The sequence below is a fragment of the Gavialis gangeticus genome, unplaced genomic scaffold (genome assembly GCF_001723915.1).
Source record: "Gavialis gangeticus isolate Ggan-Ray unplaced genomic scaffold, GavGan_comp1, whole genome shotgun sequence".
Taxonomy (NCBI): Eukaryota; Metazoa; Chordata; order Crocodylia; family Gavialidae; genus Gavialis; species Gavialis gangeticus.
In genome coordinates this window covers 223,268,069-223,289,232 of record NW_017729032.1, presented here as the reverse complement: position 1 = coordinate 223,289,232, position 21,164 = coordinate 223,268,069, and the positions used below count along the sequence as shown (strand labels likewise).

Here is a 21,164-nt window from a genome sequence, read left to right as displayed (position 1 = left end):
GGTCACAAGCTGGCGGAGGGAAGGTTTAAGTTGGACATCAGGAGGCGCTACTTCACGGTCAGGGCGGCTAGGGTCTGGAACCAGCTTCCAAGTGAGGTGGTGCAGGCTCCCACCCTGGGGGTTTTTAAGAGGAGGTTGGATGACCACCTTACTGGGGTCGTTTGACCCTAGTGCTCTTTCCTGCCATGGCAGGGGGTCGGACTAGATGATCTGCTCAGGTCCCTTCCGACCCTAGAAACTATGAAACTATGAAAGCTAGCCCACAAATACATGAAGGGGTTAAACTGCAGCAAGTCAAGCTGTCCTGATTAAAAGAACAAAAAAAAGGCAGGATGCAGCTCCTAGGACTGTTACTCAAATAGCAGCACGTTTTCTCCTGCACAAATCAGAGGCAATTTTCTCATGTTTTCAAAGGACTGCCTTCCAATATACAACCTGTTCATTTCTCGCATTTTCAAAGGCATCTGATCATTTGTGCACAGCTGTCACAGTGCTTGCTTCCGGTTTGTCACAAGCCTCTTTCCATTCGGGCAGCCATAGCGTTACAAAATTTTATCTAGCTAGCAGCCTAGATAGATACCTAACAGGTCTCTTAACTGTTACCCTTAAGCCCTATGAAAACCTTCAAGCTCAGATATCCCATGACAAACAAAGGCATATGAATACTGTTAAGTGCTACGTATGGGTAACAGGAAGAGAACAGGACAGGAAGTCAACAAAGTCATCCTTTCCTTCACACCCTTTAATTAGAAAAAAAACAAAAACTGACTACAGTTTACAAATAAGTTTGACATATGGCACAAATATAACCAGCAGCCACCTGTCAGTCTCCAGACTGGACTCAGATTATTCTGTTCTGCTCTTAATAGCTAGAAACACACTTTTGAGCGGTCTTGAAATGGGTGTTTAGTCACTACACATTAAAACATATTAGGAATTAAGAAAGTCCATGGTAAGTTGAAGTTATAGTGGATATCACCTCTTTACCCTACAGCCTTTGTTAAATTTTTTCATGTTTGTAACAGGATATGGTGAAAAAGCAATTAAAATATCTCACTGTGGATGCACAGATATAAATTAAAGCTTCACATGAGAAACGTATTAAAAGGCTATCTTTGCCCCTCTTCACCCAGCAGAATGGGTGCCTGGTTGGTCAGAAGGGCAGTCAAAGGCAGCAGGATATGATGTCAGACCCATCAGTCCCTGAAGCTGCTATTGGCTATAGAAACGAGCATACTTTAACCATGTTAATCCAATATAGGCTCATAGGCTCAGGAAGATCTTTTTCCTTTTTATTTATTTAGGGCTTTTGGATGTCTGCTGATGACAGTGTGAATCATTCCTTTGAGTTCAATGGGCTTCATATCAGTTCATACTCAGAACAGCTTTATTTCTGGTTTTCACAAAGACCACTTATTTGAGCCAGGAAAGAGTTACCATCCAACAAGAAAAAGGCCTTCCCTGAAGACCTTAATGTTCATGGCTTTAATAACTATCACAGGTCCAACAAATACAATGAAAAAAACAGATATGCAAGCAGCTCTAAAGATGCTGAAGGGTTCTTAATAAGCTTCGTTATTCTAGCCCTTGGGAAAACTGACCTTAGGCTTGAACTTTAAATCAAATCGAGTTCAAGCTAACTCAACAGACCTAGCAAAGAAGCCCTTCCCTCCCTGGGCCTCAAAAACATCTCCAGAAACCACAACTTGAGAGAACATGTGTCACCAACCATCTTCCCTTCCTGTGTGCAAACAATGATAGTTTCTTCTACCATTTGCCACACATTCCCATTCACGTATTAGTGACAGGATCTGCTTGCATGAATAATTCACATTAGGATGTTATTTAATGCAATTTTCGGTTCATTCAGAGCTGAAAGCAAGGAGATAAGGTGACTCAAGAAGAGCCAGCTTTTTACAGACCACTACAAAGTGCTCTGTGGATGACAACTTGGGAACTGCTGTTCTCTCCCATTCTTTAGCATTTTGCCTGAGGGGGACCGCCTGCCAGCTGCGTACAGGCAGCAGTTTTTTTGTGCCACAGTTTGATGACAAGCTGGTACAAAAGCAAGAAGTTTAAGTAATCTCAGTCAAATACCTCACCTTGTCCACATTTGGTACAAGTAACATTCCCATCACAGAGGTCCCAGACTTAAAGAAAGATGACACAGCAGGAGATCAGCTGGACTGAGGTGGCTCACTCAGCACAGCTATACCACAAAATCTTAAACTGAAACAAAACACCTTGCCAGCTAGCTCCTTAATAATGTATTTAACACACATAACCTACAGATCCTTATTTTTAAGCTCTGTAAAGTCTGCACCTTTGCTTGTCATATTTTAATTAGCATGAATTTATATTTTGCAGGTCCATTTTAATATACATTCAATGCGCTGCTTCATTTTTCTTTACAGTTTTTATTCATATTATATATTCTGAATTCCTGAAGGTTAAGCATTTTAACCTCTTTAAAATGTCAGTGTCAGCAAAAGAAACATACTGTACCTAATTTGCCTTCATTTCCACTTACCCTAAATCCCATTAAAGTAAAATGTATCTTTTTCTTTTAATATTCTTATATTGACAAAGACGAAGTGCTTTAACCCTGAGCAGTAAGAGCTTGCATTTAATTGATTTAAAGACTTAAACTTCAATTTTTATTTTCCTTTTGACCTGGGCCCCCTGTGATTCAAATGAATTTTCAAGAGAAAGTTAAGAAAAATATAAAACAGACAATCCTGCTAAAAGAGGAAACCCATGCAAACAGATTTTCCTCAAACATTCATCTATTTGATTATTGTGCTTACCTGCATAAGGGGATAAAAAAGAGGAAGGGAAGGGAAGAGAACGGAATCTAAATGTAGGAAGCATAATGCTTCCCTGTACTTACCTACTCAACACCATCCTATTCTTTACATGTTTTACCATGGAATGGGAATCATAATCAAGTACCAACCTCTCTTATCCTATCCACCACCAAACAACCAACAAAGGCACAGAAAGCAGGATGATACTACTTGAACTGAGTAATAAAGTGGTTAATGTAGGTTTGTGTGATGCATTTTTGTTGCAAACATCTGTTTCCCTTAATTTTCAGTAGTAGGGTGACAAAACAGGAAGGCACTAATGGAGCCATGACTATTTTTTTCCAAGTCTGGTTCCACTGCACCAACTTTGCTCATTCTATGTTACTTTCTTTTAGCTTTTACTCCTCTTTCAATTCTTAGGTAACAAAACAGAGCATTATCATAAGAATGTTTGATCGGTACATCACTATTACAGAGACGGATAATAAATGCCTGGATTATAAAGATTTTACATCATGTACAATTGTAGCAAATCAGGTAGAAACGTAAGATGTATTCCTTTAAAAAGCAATACCATGTGATGGAAGAGGAAAAAGAATAATGTTCCTACCATGAGGCCTAGTGGCAGGCTAAAATTCAAATGATTTAAAACAACCCTTTTAGAACAACACATTATGAAAATTGACCAAACTTAAATACATATTTACACCATTTATACTACTTCCCTTCTGCACTGTATTTCTCTAAGACAATACAACACATTAACCAGGTTCAATTTTCTAATTATTTCTATCTGTAACCCCAGGTCCCATTGCAGGATATTTTACTTCATTATTTGCTTATTATTGAAACGGCTTGGAGCAAAGGTAAAGTAGATTCTATGTAAAACAGCTAACTACAAAATGTTGTTATAAAGACAACATTCTTGCTAGCAGTGCTCTCTAACATATATTTTAAATATTCCTCTCTCATTCACAATAATTTAAAACAATTTTTCTTATGCTCTTATAGGTATACAACCCTATTTTTTTGCATAGGTTCTGATACTGTTTGCTGCATGTCATCTATATATTTTTTAAAGTCATAATATTCAAATATGTTAAGCTGTATCTATTATCTAAATATACAAAGACCAAAATCTAACAGGAAGGTAAAACTCTAAAGCTTAGGTTAAAGGAAAAAAGAACAAAACAAAAACTTGCAAATCATATAAAGGGAAAGCATAATGATGTAGCAACTCAGGATATTTCGCTGTTTGGAACATTTTTAGTAGTAAAGGGCAAACGCACACAAGTAGGACCAGTCATCCAAACCTCAAACCAAGCAACCACCCACTTACCTCTGACAACCTCTTCTACAGATTCTGTAGTTGTAGTGGTAGTAGTAGCAATGCTGGTAGTTCTTTCAGTAGCTTCTTCATACTCTTCCTCTGTCTCCTCTTCAACCTCCTCACCATCATCATCGTCATCATCAGCATCTTCATCTTCCACATCCGTTACTTCCTCCTCTTCCTCTGGCTGTTCTTCTACCACCTTATCATCACTGCAAGGTATGTATATATAAAAAGGTTTGTTAAGACAACAATGGAACACCTAACATGACAAGACTGACAGCACTATACTTGGGCCCTTTCAGGAGTGTCATAAAGTGTCATAAAGAATCCCTCTCTCATAAAAAGCTGGAACTATGGAGAAAAGATTGATGAGATTCTCCATTTGGAGAATCTCATCAATAAAAATTAAATCAGTCAGCATCTGATAGCACAGAGAAGAAATTGTGCTTGGTATCTTGCTATTACTGCAAGGTTCCACATGAGAAAAACTAGGCACACTGAATAATGTCTTGTGTTCATTTGTTTCATACTGTTAATAGGGTTGAGAATCAACACTTATTTTGAAGGAAACTCAAATAAGTGGAAAATAATCAGACGTGGGAGTAGCAGTGTTGACACAAGTAAAATTGTACTGCTCAAGACATTCCTCATCCTTTGAATCTGCAAGTGATAGTCTAGCATTACTGGTACCAACCTGATGTTTTGCACTCGAGTTTTGTAAATTGATTTAGACCTAGGCTTGTCTCAGCTTCTCCAATGGGCAAGAGTAACGGTTATAAAGGTTAAAATACAAAACAAACAACTGAACCACCCAAACTGACGGTTTGTTTCCCACTTTGCTGATGAGCACATAGCACAGATATGCATGTAGCACAGATATTTCAGGAACTATTTCAACTCACCCCAGCACTCTTTCCTGCCTAGGCAGGGGGTCAGACTTGATGATCTGTTGAGGTCCCTTCCAACCCTAGCATCTATGAACCATATATGTTCCTAGGCTTTCCTTTGGAACTGTATTTTTGGCAAGCCCAACATTTTTACTTTCTCTTCAGTAAAGCTTTTGCTACACAATACTTAAGTCCCTGCCCCACTCTTCCCCCCATTCTTCCATTCAATATTTGGTTTTTCATAACAGCACGAGATAACAGTCTAACTATAAGTTTTGTTCAAGAGTGCTCAGTTAGTGTGTCTTTGGGTAACTGTTCATTTATTTAGTATTCAGATGGGTATTCAGTATTCAGCCAACTGAATCATAGAAACCATACCTTGTAGGCCTGAACAGGAAACCAAGGCAATTTTGCCTCTGCACAATATCTTGAGCAGCAGTTCTCAATTTTATACATCTTGTGACCTCCACTGGGACAACCCTCCCCACCCAAAGCAACTTAGGAAAGGCCAGTAACTGTGTATTGGCTCCAGGTTACCTGAAAATTACAAGGAAGACATCATGGAAACATCCAAGATCACAGCACTGGCACCAAATAGATCTATTACTGACCAGGCATAACTACCTGAAAGAAATCCTGCATATGAGGTCTTATCAGTGCTGACTGTAACAACGACTTTGCCTTAGTCTGCTGCAAGTCAGAATCAATGTTGAAAAGATCCACCATGGCAAAACTACCAGTCGCCTTCAGATAGACATCAGCTAAACTAAAAACATAGAAAAATGCAGACTATTCAATGAAGAAGCTGTGAAAGCAAGTTTACTTATCCACTCAGCCACCAAAGCTTGGGAGAGCTTAAAAACTAACATGGTTCAATACTGCTATAACAGTGTTTGGCAAAAAATGTAAGAAAAATGCAGACTGGTTTCAAGAGCATTCCGAAACCCTTCTACCTCTGGTTGAGAACAAAAGGACAGGACTAACTATAAGAAATCTCCAAACATTATAACCCCAGAAAATCTGAGAAAGGCTTGAAGAGAAATACAAAAGGAGGCTAAGAGATATGCCCAAGATTTTTGGCTGAAACTCTGAGATAATATTCAGAAAGAAGCTGACACAGGCAATAGCCGTGGAATGTACCAAGTTATCAAACAAGCAACTAGTCCAGTCAAGAAGAAAACAGCTTTCCTGAAAGACTTAAACAGAAATGTCATTACTGATAAAAAACAAAACAAAACACTGAGCGCTGGATTGAACACTATGGAATTACAAACTCCAGTGAGATTGAAATCAAACATGAAGAGCTTGAAGGCTCACCATAGTTCGAAGTTATGATGGATTCAGACAACACGACTACATCAGAAGATTTGCAGAAATCCATTAAATTAATTCCTGGGAACAAGACATCGGGTAACAAACAACTATTAGCCTGATGAAATCTACAAAATGTGCCAGCAACAAATTACTTTGAAAGCTTCATGAAGTGATACTGCTGTATTGGGAAGAGGAATCAGATTTCAAAGATGCTTGGGTTTGTACAGTTATACAAAAACAAGGGGAATAGAAATGACTGTGACAATTATAGAGGTATCTCCCTGTTGAAAGCCACTGGAAAAAGTGTCACTCACATCACGCTCTCTAGGCTTCAATCTCTAGGTGAAAGAATCTATCCTTAAAGTCGATGTGGTTTTCACTCAGGATGCTTCATCATTGATATGATATTTCGGGTCAAGCAAGTGGAAGAAAAAAGTGTAGAGAAAAACACACAGCCTTCACTGATCTGATGAAGGCCTTCAATACAGTCAGCAGACAGGGCCTTTTTACTGCTCTGAAGAAATAGGGTTGTCCCTCCAAACTGTTGAATATAATTCACTGATTACATAAAGATATGAAGGCATCTGTAGTGTATAAGAACAAAGAATCAAACACCTTTTGATAATAAGCAATGGGGTGAAATGGGTGCATCTTAGTCCCTGTGCTTTTTCACAGCTACTTTTCAGTCCTGCTTCTTCACACATTTAAGGACAGCAATGATGGCATTTATCACTGAACCAGACTAGATGGAGGTTTGTTCAGTATTGCAAGGTTAGAGTGAAAACCAAGATGAAAGAGCTGGTTCTGAGAGACTTCCTGTTTGTAGATGACATGGCCTTGGTTGCCCACAATGAAATTTCCCTGCAAAATCTCTTGGGCACATTTTCTAAGTCATGCAAGAGCTTCAGGATGGTAATTAGTCTCAAGAAGACTGTGATCATGTACCAAGGGGTGAAAGAACCAATACTTGATATCACTCTGGAGTATAAATCATTTGGTCGTTGACGGTTTTTTGCTACTTGGGTCCTACGAGCAGCAAGAATCTTGACCTTCAGGCTGAACTAACTAACAGAATCAGAAAAGCAGCTAAGAATTTGGGGCTATTACAGAAACTTGCATGGAATAACAGCAAACTATCAGCTAAGGTGAAGATACGAATCTATGAAACTTGTGTGTTGCAATCCCTACTTTATGGTTCCGAACTGTGGAGACTGAACAGCTGTCACATGAGCTGTCTGCATAAGATCCTGAAAATAAAGTGGGAAGACAGAACATAGAGGTATTAGAAAACTCAGGACTGACACACGTAGAAACCACTATCAAGAATAAAAGGTTGTGAAGGATTGACCATGTCAGAAGAATGGGAGAAGACTGAATCCCCAAGAATATTTTGTATAGTAAGATTCATAGATTCATAGATTCATAGATTAAGGGTCGGAAGGGACCTAGTAGATCTTCTAGCCTGACCCCCCGCCAGGGCGGGAGAACAACAAAAAACCCCAAAAAGAGAAATGGGACTCAAACGAGTCCAGCCAGGTAGGCATCCAGCCTCTTCTTAAAGACCCCCAGGGTAGGGGCCAGCACCACTTCCCTTGGAAGTTGGTTCCAGCTCCTAGCCGCCCTAACTGTGAAGTAGTTTTTGCGGATGTCCAATCTATACCTCCTCTCCATCAGCTTGTGCCCATTACTCCTTGTTATGCCAGCGGGCGCTAGGGGAAACAGCGTCTCCCCCAAACCCCTCTGGTCCCCCCTAGTGAGTCTATAGACAGTCACCAGGTCCCCCCTTAGCCTTCTCTTGTGGAGGCTGAATAGGTTCAGGTCCCGCAGTCTCTCACTGTAGAGTCTGCCCTGTTGTCCCTGGATCATGCGGGTGGCCCTCCTCTGGACCCTCTCCATGTTGTCCACATCCCTCTTGAAATGGGGCGCACAGAACTGGACACAATACTCCAGCTGTGGCCTGACCAGCGTCGCATAGAGGGGGAGGATCACCTCCTTGGCTCTACTCGAGATGCACCTGTGGATGCACGACAAGGTCCGGTTAGCCCTGCCAACCATGACCTCGCATTGTCGGCCCATGTTCATCTTGGAGTCAATAATGACTCCAAGATCCCTTTCTGCCTCCGTGCTCTCGAGTAAGGAGTTCCCCATTGTATAAGTGTGCTGCTGGTTCCTACTGCCCAAGTGCAGCACCCTGCACTTGTCCGTGTTAAAACGCATCCTGTTCCTGTTAGCCCACCCCTGTAACCTGTAAGATTTGAGATGGCTCTAGAAAGTGGGATTGCCTTCTCTGAAGATACCACAATGTGCAAAAATGATATGAAGTCACTCATCTTCAACTCAGAAAGCTGGGAGAAGCATGCAAAATCCCATCTGATCCGAGTACAGCTCAACATAAAGCAGCTTTGATCCAGAAGATGGAAGCAAAACAAGAAGAAAGCAGAATGCTGTCAATTTGGACTTCAACAACACATGGATCTGTGAAACTTGTAGCAAGCTGTGTCGATCTTGAAGTAGGTTTGTCAGCCACAAATGGATTCATTAGGCATCTGACTAGGCCTCTTACACGTACACCATGATCTAGAGGATCGATGGCTGTCTACTACCTGAATCCTGTACAGGAAGTTCTTCTTGTGTTTCTGATGGTCAAGTTTTAAATAAGGTTTTTAAAAATGTGTTTATTTATTTAGTTTTTTACTTGTTGGGAATTCCTCACTTCTAGCCCCAAAAAGTGAAACAAACTTCAAGAAAAATACAACCAGCTTTCTCTCTTCCATCAGGTAACAGACTGACTAGTATGAGATTTTCCATACTCAGATAATAACAAAGATGCTAACTGAACAAACAAAAGAAAACCAATTAAGATGATACAGGGAAAAACACTATAACTGCTGCCCCCCCCACACACACACACATTTGTGTGTGTGCAGCCAAGAGCCATCTGTGCTTAGCTATATAAAACCACTTTGCTATGGAATGTACAGCATTCTGTTGTGATACTTGCAGTCTTTGAGCTGAATCATGGCTTTTAGGATACCATTTATTCAAAAATGACATTTGAAATTGTAGAAAAATTATTGTTGACTAAGATTACTGATAAATATTTACTATGGTTAGAGTAGTGAAAAAAGGTTCCATTTTTGTTTTAAGAGCATCTGTGGAAGTAAAGCGTTGATAGTCTCTAAACAGCTCACTATAATAAACATGACTTTTCAAGGGATCATTTTGTAGCTGAGAGCACAGATATTGAAGTAAGTGTAGCACGTATCAATAAACAAACAAGCTATAGCTGGAATGAAGTTATTTTCTAGGAATTCAATTTCTGGAAAACAATCCACCCTTAAGTGAAAACAATGCTTATCCATCTCATATGAATGATGTATCCATATTCATTATGTTTTATGTTCTTTGCAAGTGCCTGACAGCAGAGGGTTCTGGTTTCCTCTGAAGTTGTGCTGACATTAAAAATACTGGTAAATTCTAAAGAGTATAAAGCTTAACTAGGATCAGGTCTTTGCCTTAAACACTTGCATCCGTTTAGGAGAAAACAAAATGTGAAGTTGTAAGAGACTGACAGCTGGGGGGGTCAGGCTCCTGAAATTATTCTAAAAACAATAAAGGTTAATAAGACAAAAATATTCTTTGTAATGTTTCTAAACCTTTATAGCTGCTTATATTCCTGCTTGAAAATGCTTACATTTGGCAATATTTTAATAAAAGAACAATGTTGCACAGGATTATTTTTAGAGAGATTTCTTGCATAGATTTTGAAAAGCCCTTTTAAAGCAGCGATTTTCAACCAGGGTGCCACAGTTGTGACCTGACCTGATCTGACCTGACCTGTTGCGGTGTTTTTGAGTTCTTTTTTTCCCCAGTAATCAGGAAACAAGAAAAAAGCTAAGATCTGACATCTTACGAGGGATGTCTTAAAATAAGTTGAGAACCACTGGTCTAAGAGAAACAAAATTCCTGTCATATTGTAACAGGTTTAAGTTCTCACATTCTATTTTAAAAACTAAAGATATTTTTGTCCGTGGTTCCTAGAAACTGCCAGTCTGTTATTGTACGTACATATATAGCACTTCCAGGGACTTCAAATTTAATGTTCTAGGGTGGGCGTAGATGAAATGGGGGCCCTAAATTGAAACGGCGGGTTTTTAAAAACACCACTTCAATTTAGGGCCCTTTAAACCCCCATGTCATTCACACACTGAGTTACCTGCCTCTGGTGACAGGGAGGCAGGGGGGAGCTACTGGTGGGCAGAGCTGTCCCTGGGCTGTGGGTAGGAGGAGCTGGTACTTCCCTCTGTGGCAGCAGCAGCCCCCTCCCCCAGGCAGCACCCGCCCACAGGCACCTGACTCAGGCAGCTGTATGGAGGGAAGCACCCGGCGGCCCCTGCACAGCTCAGGCAGGAATCAGGGAAAAAGAAAAAAAAGATCAGGCTCACCACTTTTCTTGGGAGGAGGTTGCCTTCCCAGGCTGCTGCAGGGCTTTCTGCAGAACCTCTGAGCTGCAAGAAGCCCAGTGCTTTGCTCTGCAGCTGTAAAGACAGCAAACTAAAACTTCACTTCAGAGCTTTAGTTTGCTGTGACCCAAATCATTTAAGGTGCATTACGCCACCAAATTTCCTACAGCAGCTGGAATTAATGTGCAATACACTGCCAATGCATGCAAACATTGACACCAGTAAAGCAGTGCAAAAGCATTTAGCCCACTGTAAAGTGTCGTGCAAACATGCCTGTTGTTTCATCTACACATGGCCCTAGTCTCACCATAAAACTAGCAATTACTTTTTTCACCTATTTGGAATTTTAAAAAATGCATTCCAAGATTACTCTGTAGGCAGTGAATGAGTCAGTTTTACAATAAGTGAGTCCGTCTTATTATCAAATATACTGCCTTCCAATTAATGAAAATAAGAAACTGTAAATGAACCTACATTCACATTTTAATTTTAGTTAAGAAAAATTCTCAGAAGGATCTAAAAATGAAACTAAGTACCAGAGAATCATCTAACTTTTGTTAAGTTGGATGATTTATTCTTACTATATAAAACACAAGAATATAAAATAAACAGCACAAATATATAATTTAATGTGCCTGTCCTTGCCCATCCCCTCAATTGCATGTTGTGTTTTAACAGGTATGACGATACAAGGCAACTAAAATATTAGCATCAACATTAAAATACTAAAAATCAGTTCCAACATATTGGACATATGCATATACAGAACAATGCACTGACAGAGACACCTGACTTAGCCCCGGTATTGGTAATAGTATAGCTGTGCTAGCACAGTGCTTCCCCAATGCTAAGCCCAACTGAGAAAAAGGAAGGAGTACTGAAGTGGTTTCCAACCTTTTTATGGTAAAGATCACTTTTTGCAAGTAAAGGGCACCCCAGCATCTACCGTGCCCCTCCCAAGCTCCGCTCTCTGCCCCACCCCCCATGCAGCCCTGAACCATGGAGTGTCCCAGACCAAGCTGGGCCAAGCTGGGGCCCAATTCCACTTCTATGCCATGGCTGCACTGGGCTGTGCCTGCCCAGTGACCAGACGAACATCAGTCTTCACAGTCTAGGGGTATGTGCACTCTGAGATGAGGCTGCTGCTGGCTGCTTGCTTTGCCCAGAGCCCAAAGTGCGCAGGGGGGCATGGGACCCCGAGACCTATGTTGGGCTGTGCTCAGTGGTGCCCTCCCCACTCCCCTGGACCACAGAGACTTCCAGACCCGGCTGGGCCAGGGCCCGACATCATGTCTGTCTGGCTGTCAGGCAGGTGTGGCTCAGCACAGCTGTGGCACAGAAGTGAGATCAGGCTCTGGCCTGGCCTGGGACACTCTGTGGGGGGGGCATGGGCAGGGGCTCCCACCATTGGGTGCAGTCCAGTGGAGGTCCTGGGGTCCATTCCCCTCCCCAACCTGTGCTCCGGGTGCAGCGAGCAGCCTGCAGCAACAGCTGTCTTGTCCCAAGCACAGGTGGGGGGGGCACAGGTGTCCATGGCTTCTGCCAGGCTGTGCCCAGTGGCAGGAGCCCCGCCATGTGCCCCTAGACTGTGGGGAGTCCCAGACCCGGTTGGGCCGGGGCCTGACACCACATTCATCTGGCCGCCAGCTGGGCATGCCTCTGTGCAGCCACAGCACAGAAGTGGGATCGGCCCTGGCCCAGCTGAGTCTGGGAAGATCTGGTCATCCAGGGGTGCATGGGGAGGGGTTCCTGCTGCTGGATGTAACCCAGCAGAGGCCTTGGCGGCCCGTGCCCTCCCCATCTCGGCTCAAGAAGAGGCAACTGCCCACAGAGCTTCCAGCAGCAATCATCCCCCTCAACATAAGCCCCTGGATGACCAGATCTTCCCAGACCTGGCTGGGATGGGCCTGCCCCCACGTAAGTCCCCACCAATGAGCTGAGCCAAGCCACGCTCACATGTGGCCACCTTGCAGCAGTGCTTGAGGTGCAGTGGCAGCAGCCTCTGTCGCCTCCACCCCCACAGAGATGTGGGAGAGCTTCTCCTGTGCTCCTAGGGGAACCCCCCAGGCGCCAATCCTTCCATCAACTGGCCAGGCTGGGGCCCTACTTACCTTTCCCTGCCCCTAGCTGGGCTGCACAGTCAGATGCTCACCATGGGGGCCCCCGCTCCTTCCCTCCCCAACAGATTGACCTGCTGGGGCTGGGGGAAGTGAAGGAGGGGTAGTGGGTTTGTGCACGTGCACATGCCCAGCTCTCCCCCAGCCCAGGATCATCCAAAAGAGCCTCCGGGATCTACCCGCCGATCAGGATTGACAAGTTGGTGACCATCGGAGTACTGGGTCTACGTTGTTATCTTGTCATTGGTGCCTGAGCTGGCTTTTGTAAAGCTAGCCTGGATCTCTCTTCATTGGCACTACCTTGTGCTGTGTAGACATACTCACTGTATCATACTGAAAATCTGGACACAAGAGCAGTACTCAGCACCTCAGAGTAGCCAAGGAGAAATCCTACATCCCAATAAGAGATGACACACTGCAGCAGTTCTCAATTTTTTTGAACCTGAGGCACTAGTTCCTAACTTTTATGAATTGAATGGCATTTGATATCAAGAAATAGCTTAGATATCACAGTAGTTACCTCCTTGTAGAGTGGCCAGGCAATGGGAGTGGGAGGGATTAGACAGGCAGAGACAAACCTGAGCCTGCACGTACCTGCTTAAGTGCAGCACCCTGATTGAAAATCACTGACAGACATGCCAGGAAAAGAACAGTAATGTAAGTATTGTTACATCTATTTCAGCAACCTTTTCATATCAGCCATTTAACTTTGCAGGGGCAGAGTTTGCTCACGTTCTGTCCCAAATGGAGTTTTGTTTCCATTAGTATTAATATTAGTAACTGGAGACTTGGAAGCAGATTTTGGTGCTGGCATCACAGTAGAATTGAGACTCAGGCTTGGAATTGACAACAAGTGCTAGTATTATGATGGCTCTGCCATAAATTAGGCTTATTATACTGTAAGTGAGCTCAATATTTACACTCTAGAGATGGCTCAAAAATGTATTAATGTTCAGGGTAGAAAGGATGTAGTGAAACACTTTTTCTACCATACATCTGTTACAAAAACTTATGCTTGGTGCGACATGCCCAAGCCCCAGATGTAGCCTTGATGCATCTCTGAAACACTCCTGGGGTACTTCCATACTTCTGGGGTTCCTATTTGCCCCAAGCCCCTCTCTACCATCTGCTGCTTGACCACTGAGAACCAGCTGTGATGCCTCAGCCTCACCCATCTCACTCAGGCCTTGCCAGCCATTAGCAGAGAGGATTTTGCCAACTAGAAGGATAACATGCATGTCCAGTCATGTGTCCAGAAAAGATGGATCCTTCTTCCCACAGAATGGGCAAGCCTGTGTGGTCAAATACTCTGCAATCACAGTTAACACTGACAATAATTATGTTAATATATAACAAAAGAATTTATTATAAAAAAACAAGAACAAGCACAAGGAATTAGTAACCATATGCTGAGATACAGAAAGAGGTATCAGAACAAACAAAAAAATTCAGAAAATATTAGAGTAGTAAGTTGTTTGTACCCTTCACCTCACAGTGATGCAGTCCCTAGCCAGCTTGAACAGGTTAAAAAGCAGACCCTGCCTCTGATATTTCTGTCAAGGCCTTCTGCAAGTTTCCTGTCAGCTTCTTTTCTCACCCTGCTTTACTCAGGCTGGGGGAGTTCAGTCTCCCCTGCACCTAGAAGGTGTTTATACTAGGGGTGCACCGAAAGAGATTTTTTGGTCTGATACTGATGGCCGATACCAATCTGATTTTGATACGCAGCCACTCAGTGTGGAGAGCAGCATCTGGCTGGTAAGTCTATTGTGGAGGAGGGGACATGGGGCGGGAATGGGCAAGGGGGTCAGACAGAGGTCCTTTCGGTGAGGCTGGGGCAGGTGCTGCTCAGCCAGGGTGGGGCAGGGCATGGAAGGGAGCCACACCTCATCAGGGGGATGTGGTGGGGGGAAGCACGTGTCCCCAGATCTGCGTCTGGGGCAGAGCGGGCTGCCGTGGAGGGCTGGGGCCAGGGCTGCATTGGGCTCTTACCAGCTCCACTCCTATTCCCTCCCTCACCGCTGGGACCTCGAGCCGACCCCCCACCACCCCTTTCCTTCCCCAACACCCGACTTACCAGCTGGACCTGGCAGCTCTCCATGCTGCACTCCTGGCCGCCTGCATGCTGCAGCTGCACATTACGCACACAGCATTTATCAGCCATGTTATCAGCCACATCATACAAAAATAAGCCTCAATTTTCCTCATATTGTTGGCGATCCAATAAGTATTGGTGCACCTCTACTTTATACATGCTTTAATTAGAGAGGGGACGTGCTTTAATTAGAGAGGCTCCAAGAGCCACTGTAATTGAAGTACCCAGACCATCATGCGTATCAGCATCCCCACGCTGAAAAATGGTGGCAGGGGCATTTTAATTAAAGCTTGTTTGGTGAGCTTTAAAGTGCCCCTGCCACCATTTTTCACCATGGGGATGCTGATACATGTGGCACTAGAGTCTGCTGGAGCGTGGTAATTACCACACTTCAGCTGACTCAATTAATGGAGGCTGCTCCGACGCGCTGTAGTTACAGAGCATCAGAGCAGCATTGATGCCCATGTATAAGTGCTCAGAAAGACTAAAGACAAAAGCATGCTCTCAGGGCAGGCTTAGGCACGGTTACCTATCTCACTATTCACATATGTCATCTCTTGGAATCTTGGAGGCTAACACTACACCTCCCCAAAGGTGCATGTTTGCCAGAGCAGAATTTTTTCCTTATCTAGTTAAGACCAGGAGCATACGTGTATTCTTTCCCTCATCCAACATACTGTCTCTCATCTCCCAGTAGCTTGACTAGCTAGATGTTATTTCTTTTAACATGAAATTCAAGGGAGACCGTAAACAACAATTCAAGTCAAATGCTAATTCTAAGCCATTAGTGCTCTTCAGAGTGTGAACAGGTGAGGGCTACTTAAGTTAATCATTGCCTTAGTAACATAGTCCTGGCTATAATATAAAGATAAATCAAAATTACATTTATATCTAATACCACAATCTAGACAGACATAAGGACAACTAGGCAGAACACAGCTTGATATTACCTATACGTAGAGACTATGCATGCTATATTAGTAAAACAAACTCAGGAAATGATGCAAGACCCCTGACCTCCCCCACTCCCCTTTGTCCCCAGTGAATCCTGAGTTTGTGATATGGTTTCCCTGGTGTAGCTTTACTGGAGTTATTTTTAGAAATAATTTTAATGCACCCAAGAGTGTGTCAGGCCCTTTGAAATACAAGAGAGAACCAGCCCCTATGCTGATGTATTAACAGCTCTAGGACCTAACCTTGCATCTTTGTCCATTTGAGGAGATTCCTGCGTCCATGAAGAACCCTGCTGATTTCAGTGAGCTATGTATAGGCACACAGGTCCATTCATACAGAACAGGTCAGGGTTTAATTTCAAGTGATAGGAGACTTTGGGCAAAATGTATAAGGAAAGGCTAAGAGAGGAAAGAAAACATAAGCTGCAGCAGAAAAATTATGTGGCCTCTCAGACTGGCAATAAGGGTACCTATATTTTTTGAAATACAAGTATTAAACAACTGCTTGTATCCTTTTAATCCCAGAGAAGGTGGACATGCAAGAAGAAGTATGAAGGTGAGCTAGTCAGCACCTTTCAGACAACCTCAAAAAGGGAATTAAGTTAATTTCCAACACTTGGGATACACCTGCATATTTTAAAATGGGTCATCTAGGTTGTTTAGATTACTACATATTTCTCTGTCATGGTAAATGCTCTTATTTCCTTGCACACTTCTTTCAATAATTGGCATCATAATGATGCTGTTTCCAATATACTCATCAACTTGGCACCCAAAGTCCAAAGAATGTTGAAATAAAGACTTAAAGCAGGATGTATTTTTGTACACACGATTTTTCTTAAGACTTGAGAATGTCTTCATGTTTTATTTAACATAGCAGATGTGTATCGTTCATATCATTATTGCATTTTACCCCATTGGTAAGCAAAGCTGACTCAGTCTTGTTACTCTCAGAACTATGATCCCTCAACAGCTGTTTCCCTGTACTCCCTTGACACCATGTCAGCCAGGTTTTTATAAGCACCACTGACTTCAGTCTCCAGCTTACAAGAAATTGTTGACATTTTGACTCAACATAGTGGTACCAGTGGCAGGATTTTTCAAAGGCTGTTGAAGAAATTACTTGATACACTGCCAGGTTCACCTATTTGTAAAGCCTTGCCCTTAACTGAATTTTACAGTTCAGCAGGAAGCAACAGGGGTAAATTGCTAAAAACTTAGACTTAAGTATGGCTGTGAAAATACATGCAGAACTCGCACAATATTACTGCTTTGCATTCTCATATTAACTGAAAGTGTTATAGTAAATTGGGGCAGCAGTTTGTATCAACATTAGACCACACAGGCCAAGACTGCTTTTAGGCCCTTTTTAAAAAATTTTGACATGAGGAATAATAAAATTAATTTCCTTACTTTGGAAATATTTCTGCTTTGAAGCATCAGAGAAGTATATGTAAATCATCTGCCCTGCTTCCTATCTGGTCAGGCAAAATACAGTTATTTGGGTGTTCTGGGAATCCTGAATGATTCCATTCGTATTAGTGATTTCAATAAAAATCTATCAACCATTTTCAGTTTAAGGGGCAATATTCTGCCCTCAAACAAGTATATTTACAACTACAATGCTGTGCATTTTGGCATATTTTTTATAGGTAAGGTTTAGCCCATGGACATGCCTTAAATGCCCAACTTTTTAAAAATGTTATTAGGATCTAGCATAAATTCACACTTCTTCTGTACATGTTCAGAACTGTGAATGGCACCAGATATAAAATAAACACGGAAAAAATAATTTATACTATCCGCTGTCTTCTTATGAAGAAAAAGTAATCAACAAAGGAAGTTTTCTCTTAATAATCCCACAAGCTGAGACATGAACAAAATGTAAAAAAAATCCCAAATTAAAGTGACCTATTAATATCTTTAATTGTGCCTCAGCACTTCGCAATTTTATTACAAATTTTGTTTGAAGAGGTTTCTGTAATGGCTGCAAAAACTTAGCAAAAAATATAACTTTCTATCTAGAATTTAAAGCTCCTGTTTAAGTAGTAAATGTGTGTAATATAAAAAAAATGACAGGTTAGATTTTAATGACAACTTTCTCAGATACCAGTGTTAGCAAAATATAAATTCATTCCCGGGGGGGGGGAGGGAATCTAATTTTTTAAAAAGAGAGATGTTTTTAAATGTAGAAAGCAGCTGCACTATAAAAGCATTGTTCTTTTAGAACTACATTTTATTTCCTATAATATATTCTATAATACCTGTCTAGTTTATGGTTTTATCAGCCACTGAAGTAAATAGCTGGAGGGAAAGCAGAGCTCCAGGAAGGGAACTGAATCAGCAATAGTAACCAGATGCATTCTGCTTACAAAGGACAAAACAATATATAATATATCTGTGAGGCTGAGGGCTTTAAACACAAGAGTAGCATCTGCTGCACATACAGGTACAGTATGTATTCTTGGAACTGCCAGGCCACTGAAACTTTTACAATGCTAAGTTTCTGTGCGCGCTGCCATCCTTCACTTGAGCCTTGCACTCTGGGACCACATAATACTAGGCAACTCTTGTACAGGGACAAAAAGGACACGCCTTCCCTCATCTCTTTGCATGGGATCAGGTATGTGTATGATGGGATTTTCAGAAGTAATCTACCTTTTGAACTAACTCTGCTTCCACTAAAGTCAAAGGCAAAATTCCCTAACATTAACGGGAACTGTTTGGGCACGGCTGCGAGCAGTTGAAAATCCCACCTGTTCAGCTTCCCCCACCCCACCCCCACAATTAATTTGAATTTATTAGAATAAAGTTAATCCCCAAAACAGGGTTCTCATTATACATAGTACCCTAGTAATTATGCATTTAAACTACTAAAACTTATCCCTTTTAAAGAAATATTTGTATTTAAAGTATAGCTAGATATGGTTTTGACTTCCATGGAATAAATTATAAGTGTATTACACTTAAGGCTGCAGTCTATAAGGCCATTACTACATGTGTTAAATAAAATCAGTCTTAGTGGCTTGAACATAAAGTGGCATTTATAAACCATAACAGAACTGAAACATTAAGGTTGCAGTTAAAAGGAAAAGTAGTAGCTTAATCCAGAAAACAAATAGCTGGTGCTAGTTCCTTAAAATGTATTATCATGTCTTTTCCACTATAAAATGAAATTTGAACAACTATAAACAGAAAATACCACATGTACAAAGAGATGCAATTCCTGAAATACGACAGGTGAAATCAAAGACAGCTTGCATAAGTAATGTTTTAAACGTACAGCAATAGTTCTACTTGTTATCTCTAGAACAGAATTCAATTCTTAACATTTCTGATAAACATGGAAGCGAACTGGAAATGGCTTACCCTTGATTAAGATGCATACATATGAAAAGCAGATAAATTTATTCAGGTATATATGGAAGTCCCAAAACAAAAAGCCCTTCATTCAGGACAGATTTGATTGCGACTATCTAGAAGCATGACAGTAAATGTTTGGAAGCTGATAGAATGCAAAACAGAATCACAATGCAAATTTATGAAGTGTAATTTATTCTTGTAATCAAAACACAGGCTAACACACTGGCGAGAACTTACTTGACATGATCTTGATCAAAAGATATTTGGAAAGCTCACAGTTAAGGCACCAAAATCTTGTTTCTTAAAAAAAATCTGTTAGAGGCACTGAAGTATTTTATACCAAGGAAAATGCTTCCCTGCAGCTCTTATCACTGAAAGACAGGACATGGTCATTCTATTTGAAAGCTGGGAATTCCAGTGAAAGACCAATCTGAGTGTGCTAAAGCAGGAGCCCATGGAGCCCTATCATCTGGACTAAAATAGCTATTTTTCTGCTATTCAGATCATGGAGCCCCATCATCTGGACTGACTCTGCATGCTGGATCTGGGACTGATTCAGATCGGGCCTATAGACTGCTGGATCCAACGTGGAGAGCCAGCACCACATGGGGCGGGGGCCAGCATATACTACACATAGCACATGTGGCCAGTCTAGCACAGCTGTACACAGGATTGGGGCTGGAACACGCTGCATGTGCCACCTATGCCAGACTGGCCTTATGCACTGCATCCAGGAATGGCTCAGATCAGGCACACAGCTTAATTCAACATGCAGGGCTGGTCTGGTGTGGGTACCACATGCAGCGTGCACCCAGACTGGCCCCACACACTGTGTGCAGTACAATGGGGCCAGGGCCAGTGTGTGCTGCATGCAGCACCCACACCGACTCAGCTCTGCACACTGAATCTGGCATGCAAGGTTGGTCTGTGGTCCTGACCCAACCCGCAGACCAACCCTGAACCCCTCCCTCCCTCATGAGTTTGACATCCCTGTGCTATGGGATTCTCTGGCAGTTCTACCTAGCCATGCTATTTAGAGAAATAAAAGCTAATATAATTATTTTGAGGCTAAAAACCAAAGCCAACAATAAACTTTTGGCATGTGAGGATATAAAATCTTCATTGTTTATTGGTTTTCTATTAAATTTTATTTTTGTATGGTACATACCAATAAGATGAAGGTTAACATTTCAGTGGAGTGTGAAACTGAGTATAAGTTTGGCATACTTAAGCAGGCAGTATAAAAGTTAATTGTGTGGGGTCAAAAACTAGAGCTAGAGACAGGACTGAGAACTCCATGTATAGTATTCATTTTAGAAATCTAAAAACGGAAAACATTTATTTCCAGAAACATTTGGAAAATCACAGCCTGAGCTGTCACAGTGAGATCAGACAAGAGAGATTAGGTCACATGCTTATATGGTAAACTAGCATACTCAAGTAAGAAGAGTACGGGGTTTTCCATCAACAGTAAAATCTGGCCCAGAAAGTCCAGTTTTAAGCTCAGTCCATGGAATTTTTTGTTTTCCCATTAACAGAAACTATAACATAAACAATAGGTTTTCATATATATAATTCATACATTCCCTCCCCCGCCCCCACCACACTGTTTTTACTACTGGAACTAGATTGTGCCCATCTTTCACACACAGAAATGCCACTAGGTGACTTGAGCTAGGGACAGACCTCCAAAAAGCCTGGGCCTGAATTGATTCAATCTTTGTAGGTTAGTCTAACCTGGAAAGCCTGAACCCATTTGGAGGTGGACAGACATTCCCTTTTCATTCCAGGCATGCAAGCACATGGGGGGGGGGGGGGGGGGGGGGCCGGGCCCC

General features: G+C 42.0%; 1 protein-coding gene across 5 annotated transcripts in view; it reads right to left on the bottom strand.

The window, feature by feature from the left end:
- Positions 1 to 21,164, bottom strand: part of APP (amyloid beta precursor protein) — a 494,720-nt gene that overhangs the window by 143,224 nt on the left and 330,332 nt on the right. For all 5 annotated transcript variants that reach the window (XM_019524043.1, XM_019524047.1, XM_019524048.1 and 2 more), the window contains one exon: positions 4,147 to 4,349. In XM_019524043.1, the coding sequence (XP_019379588.1) occupies positions 4,147 to 4,349 (203 nt within the window). The remainder of the gene's footprint in view (positions 1 to 4,146; positions 4,350 to 21,164) is intronic.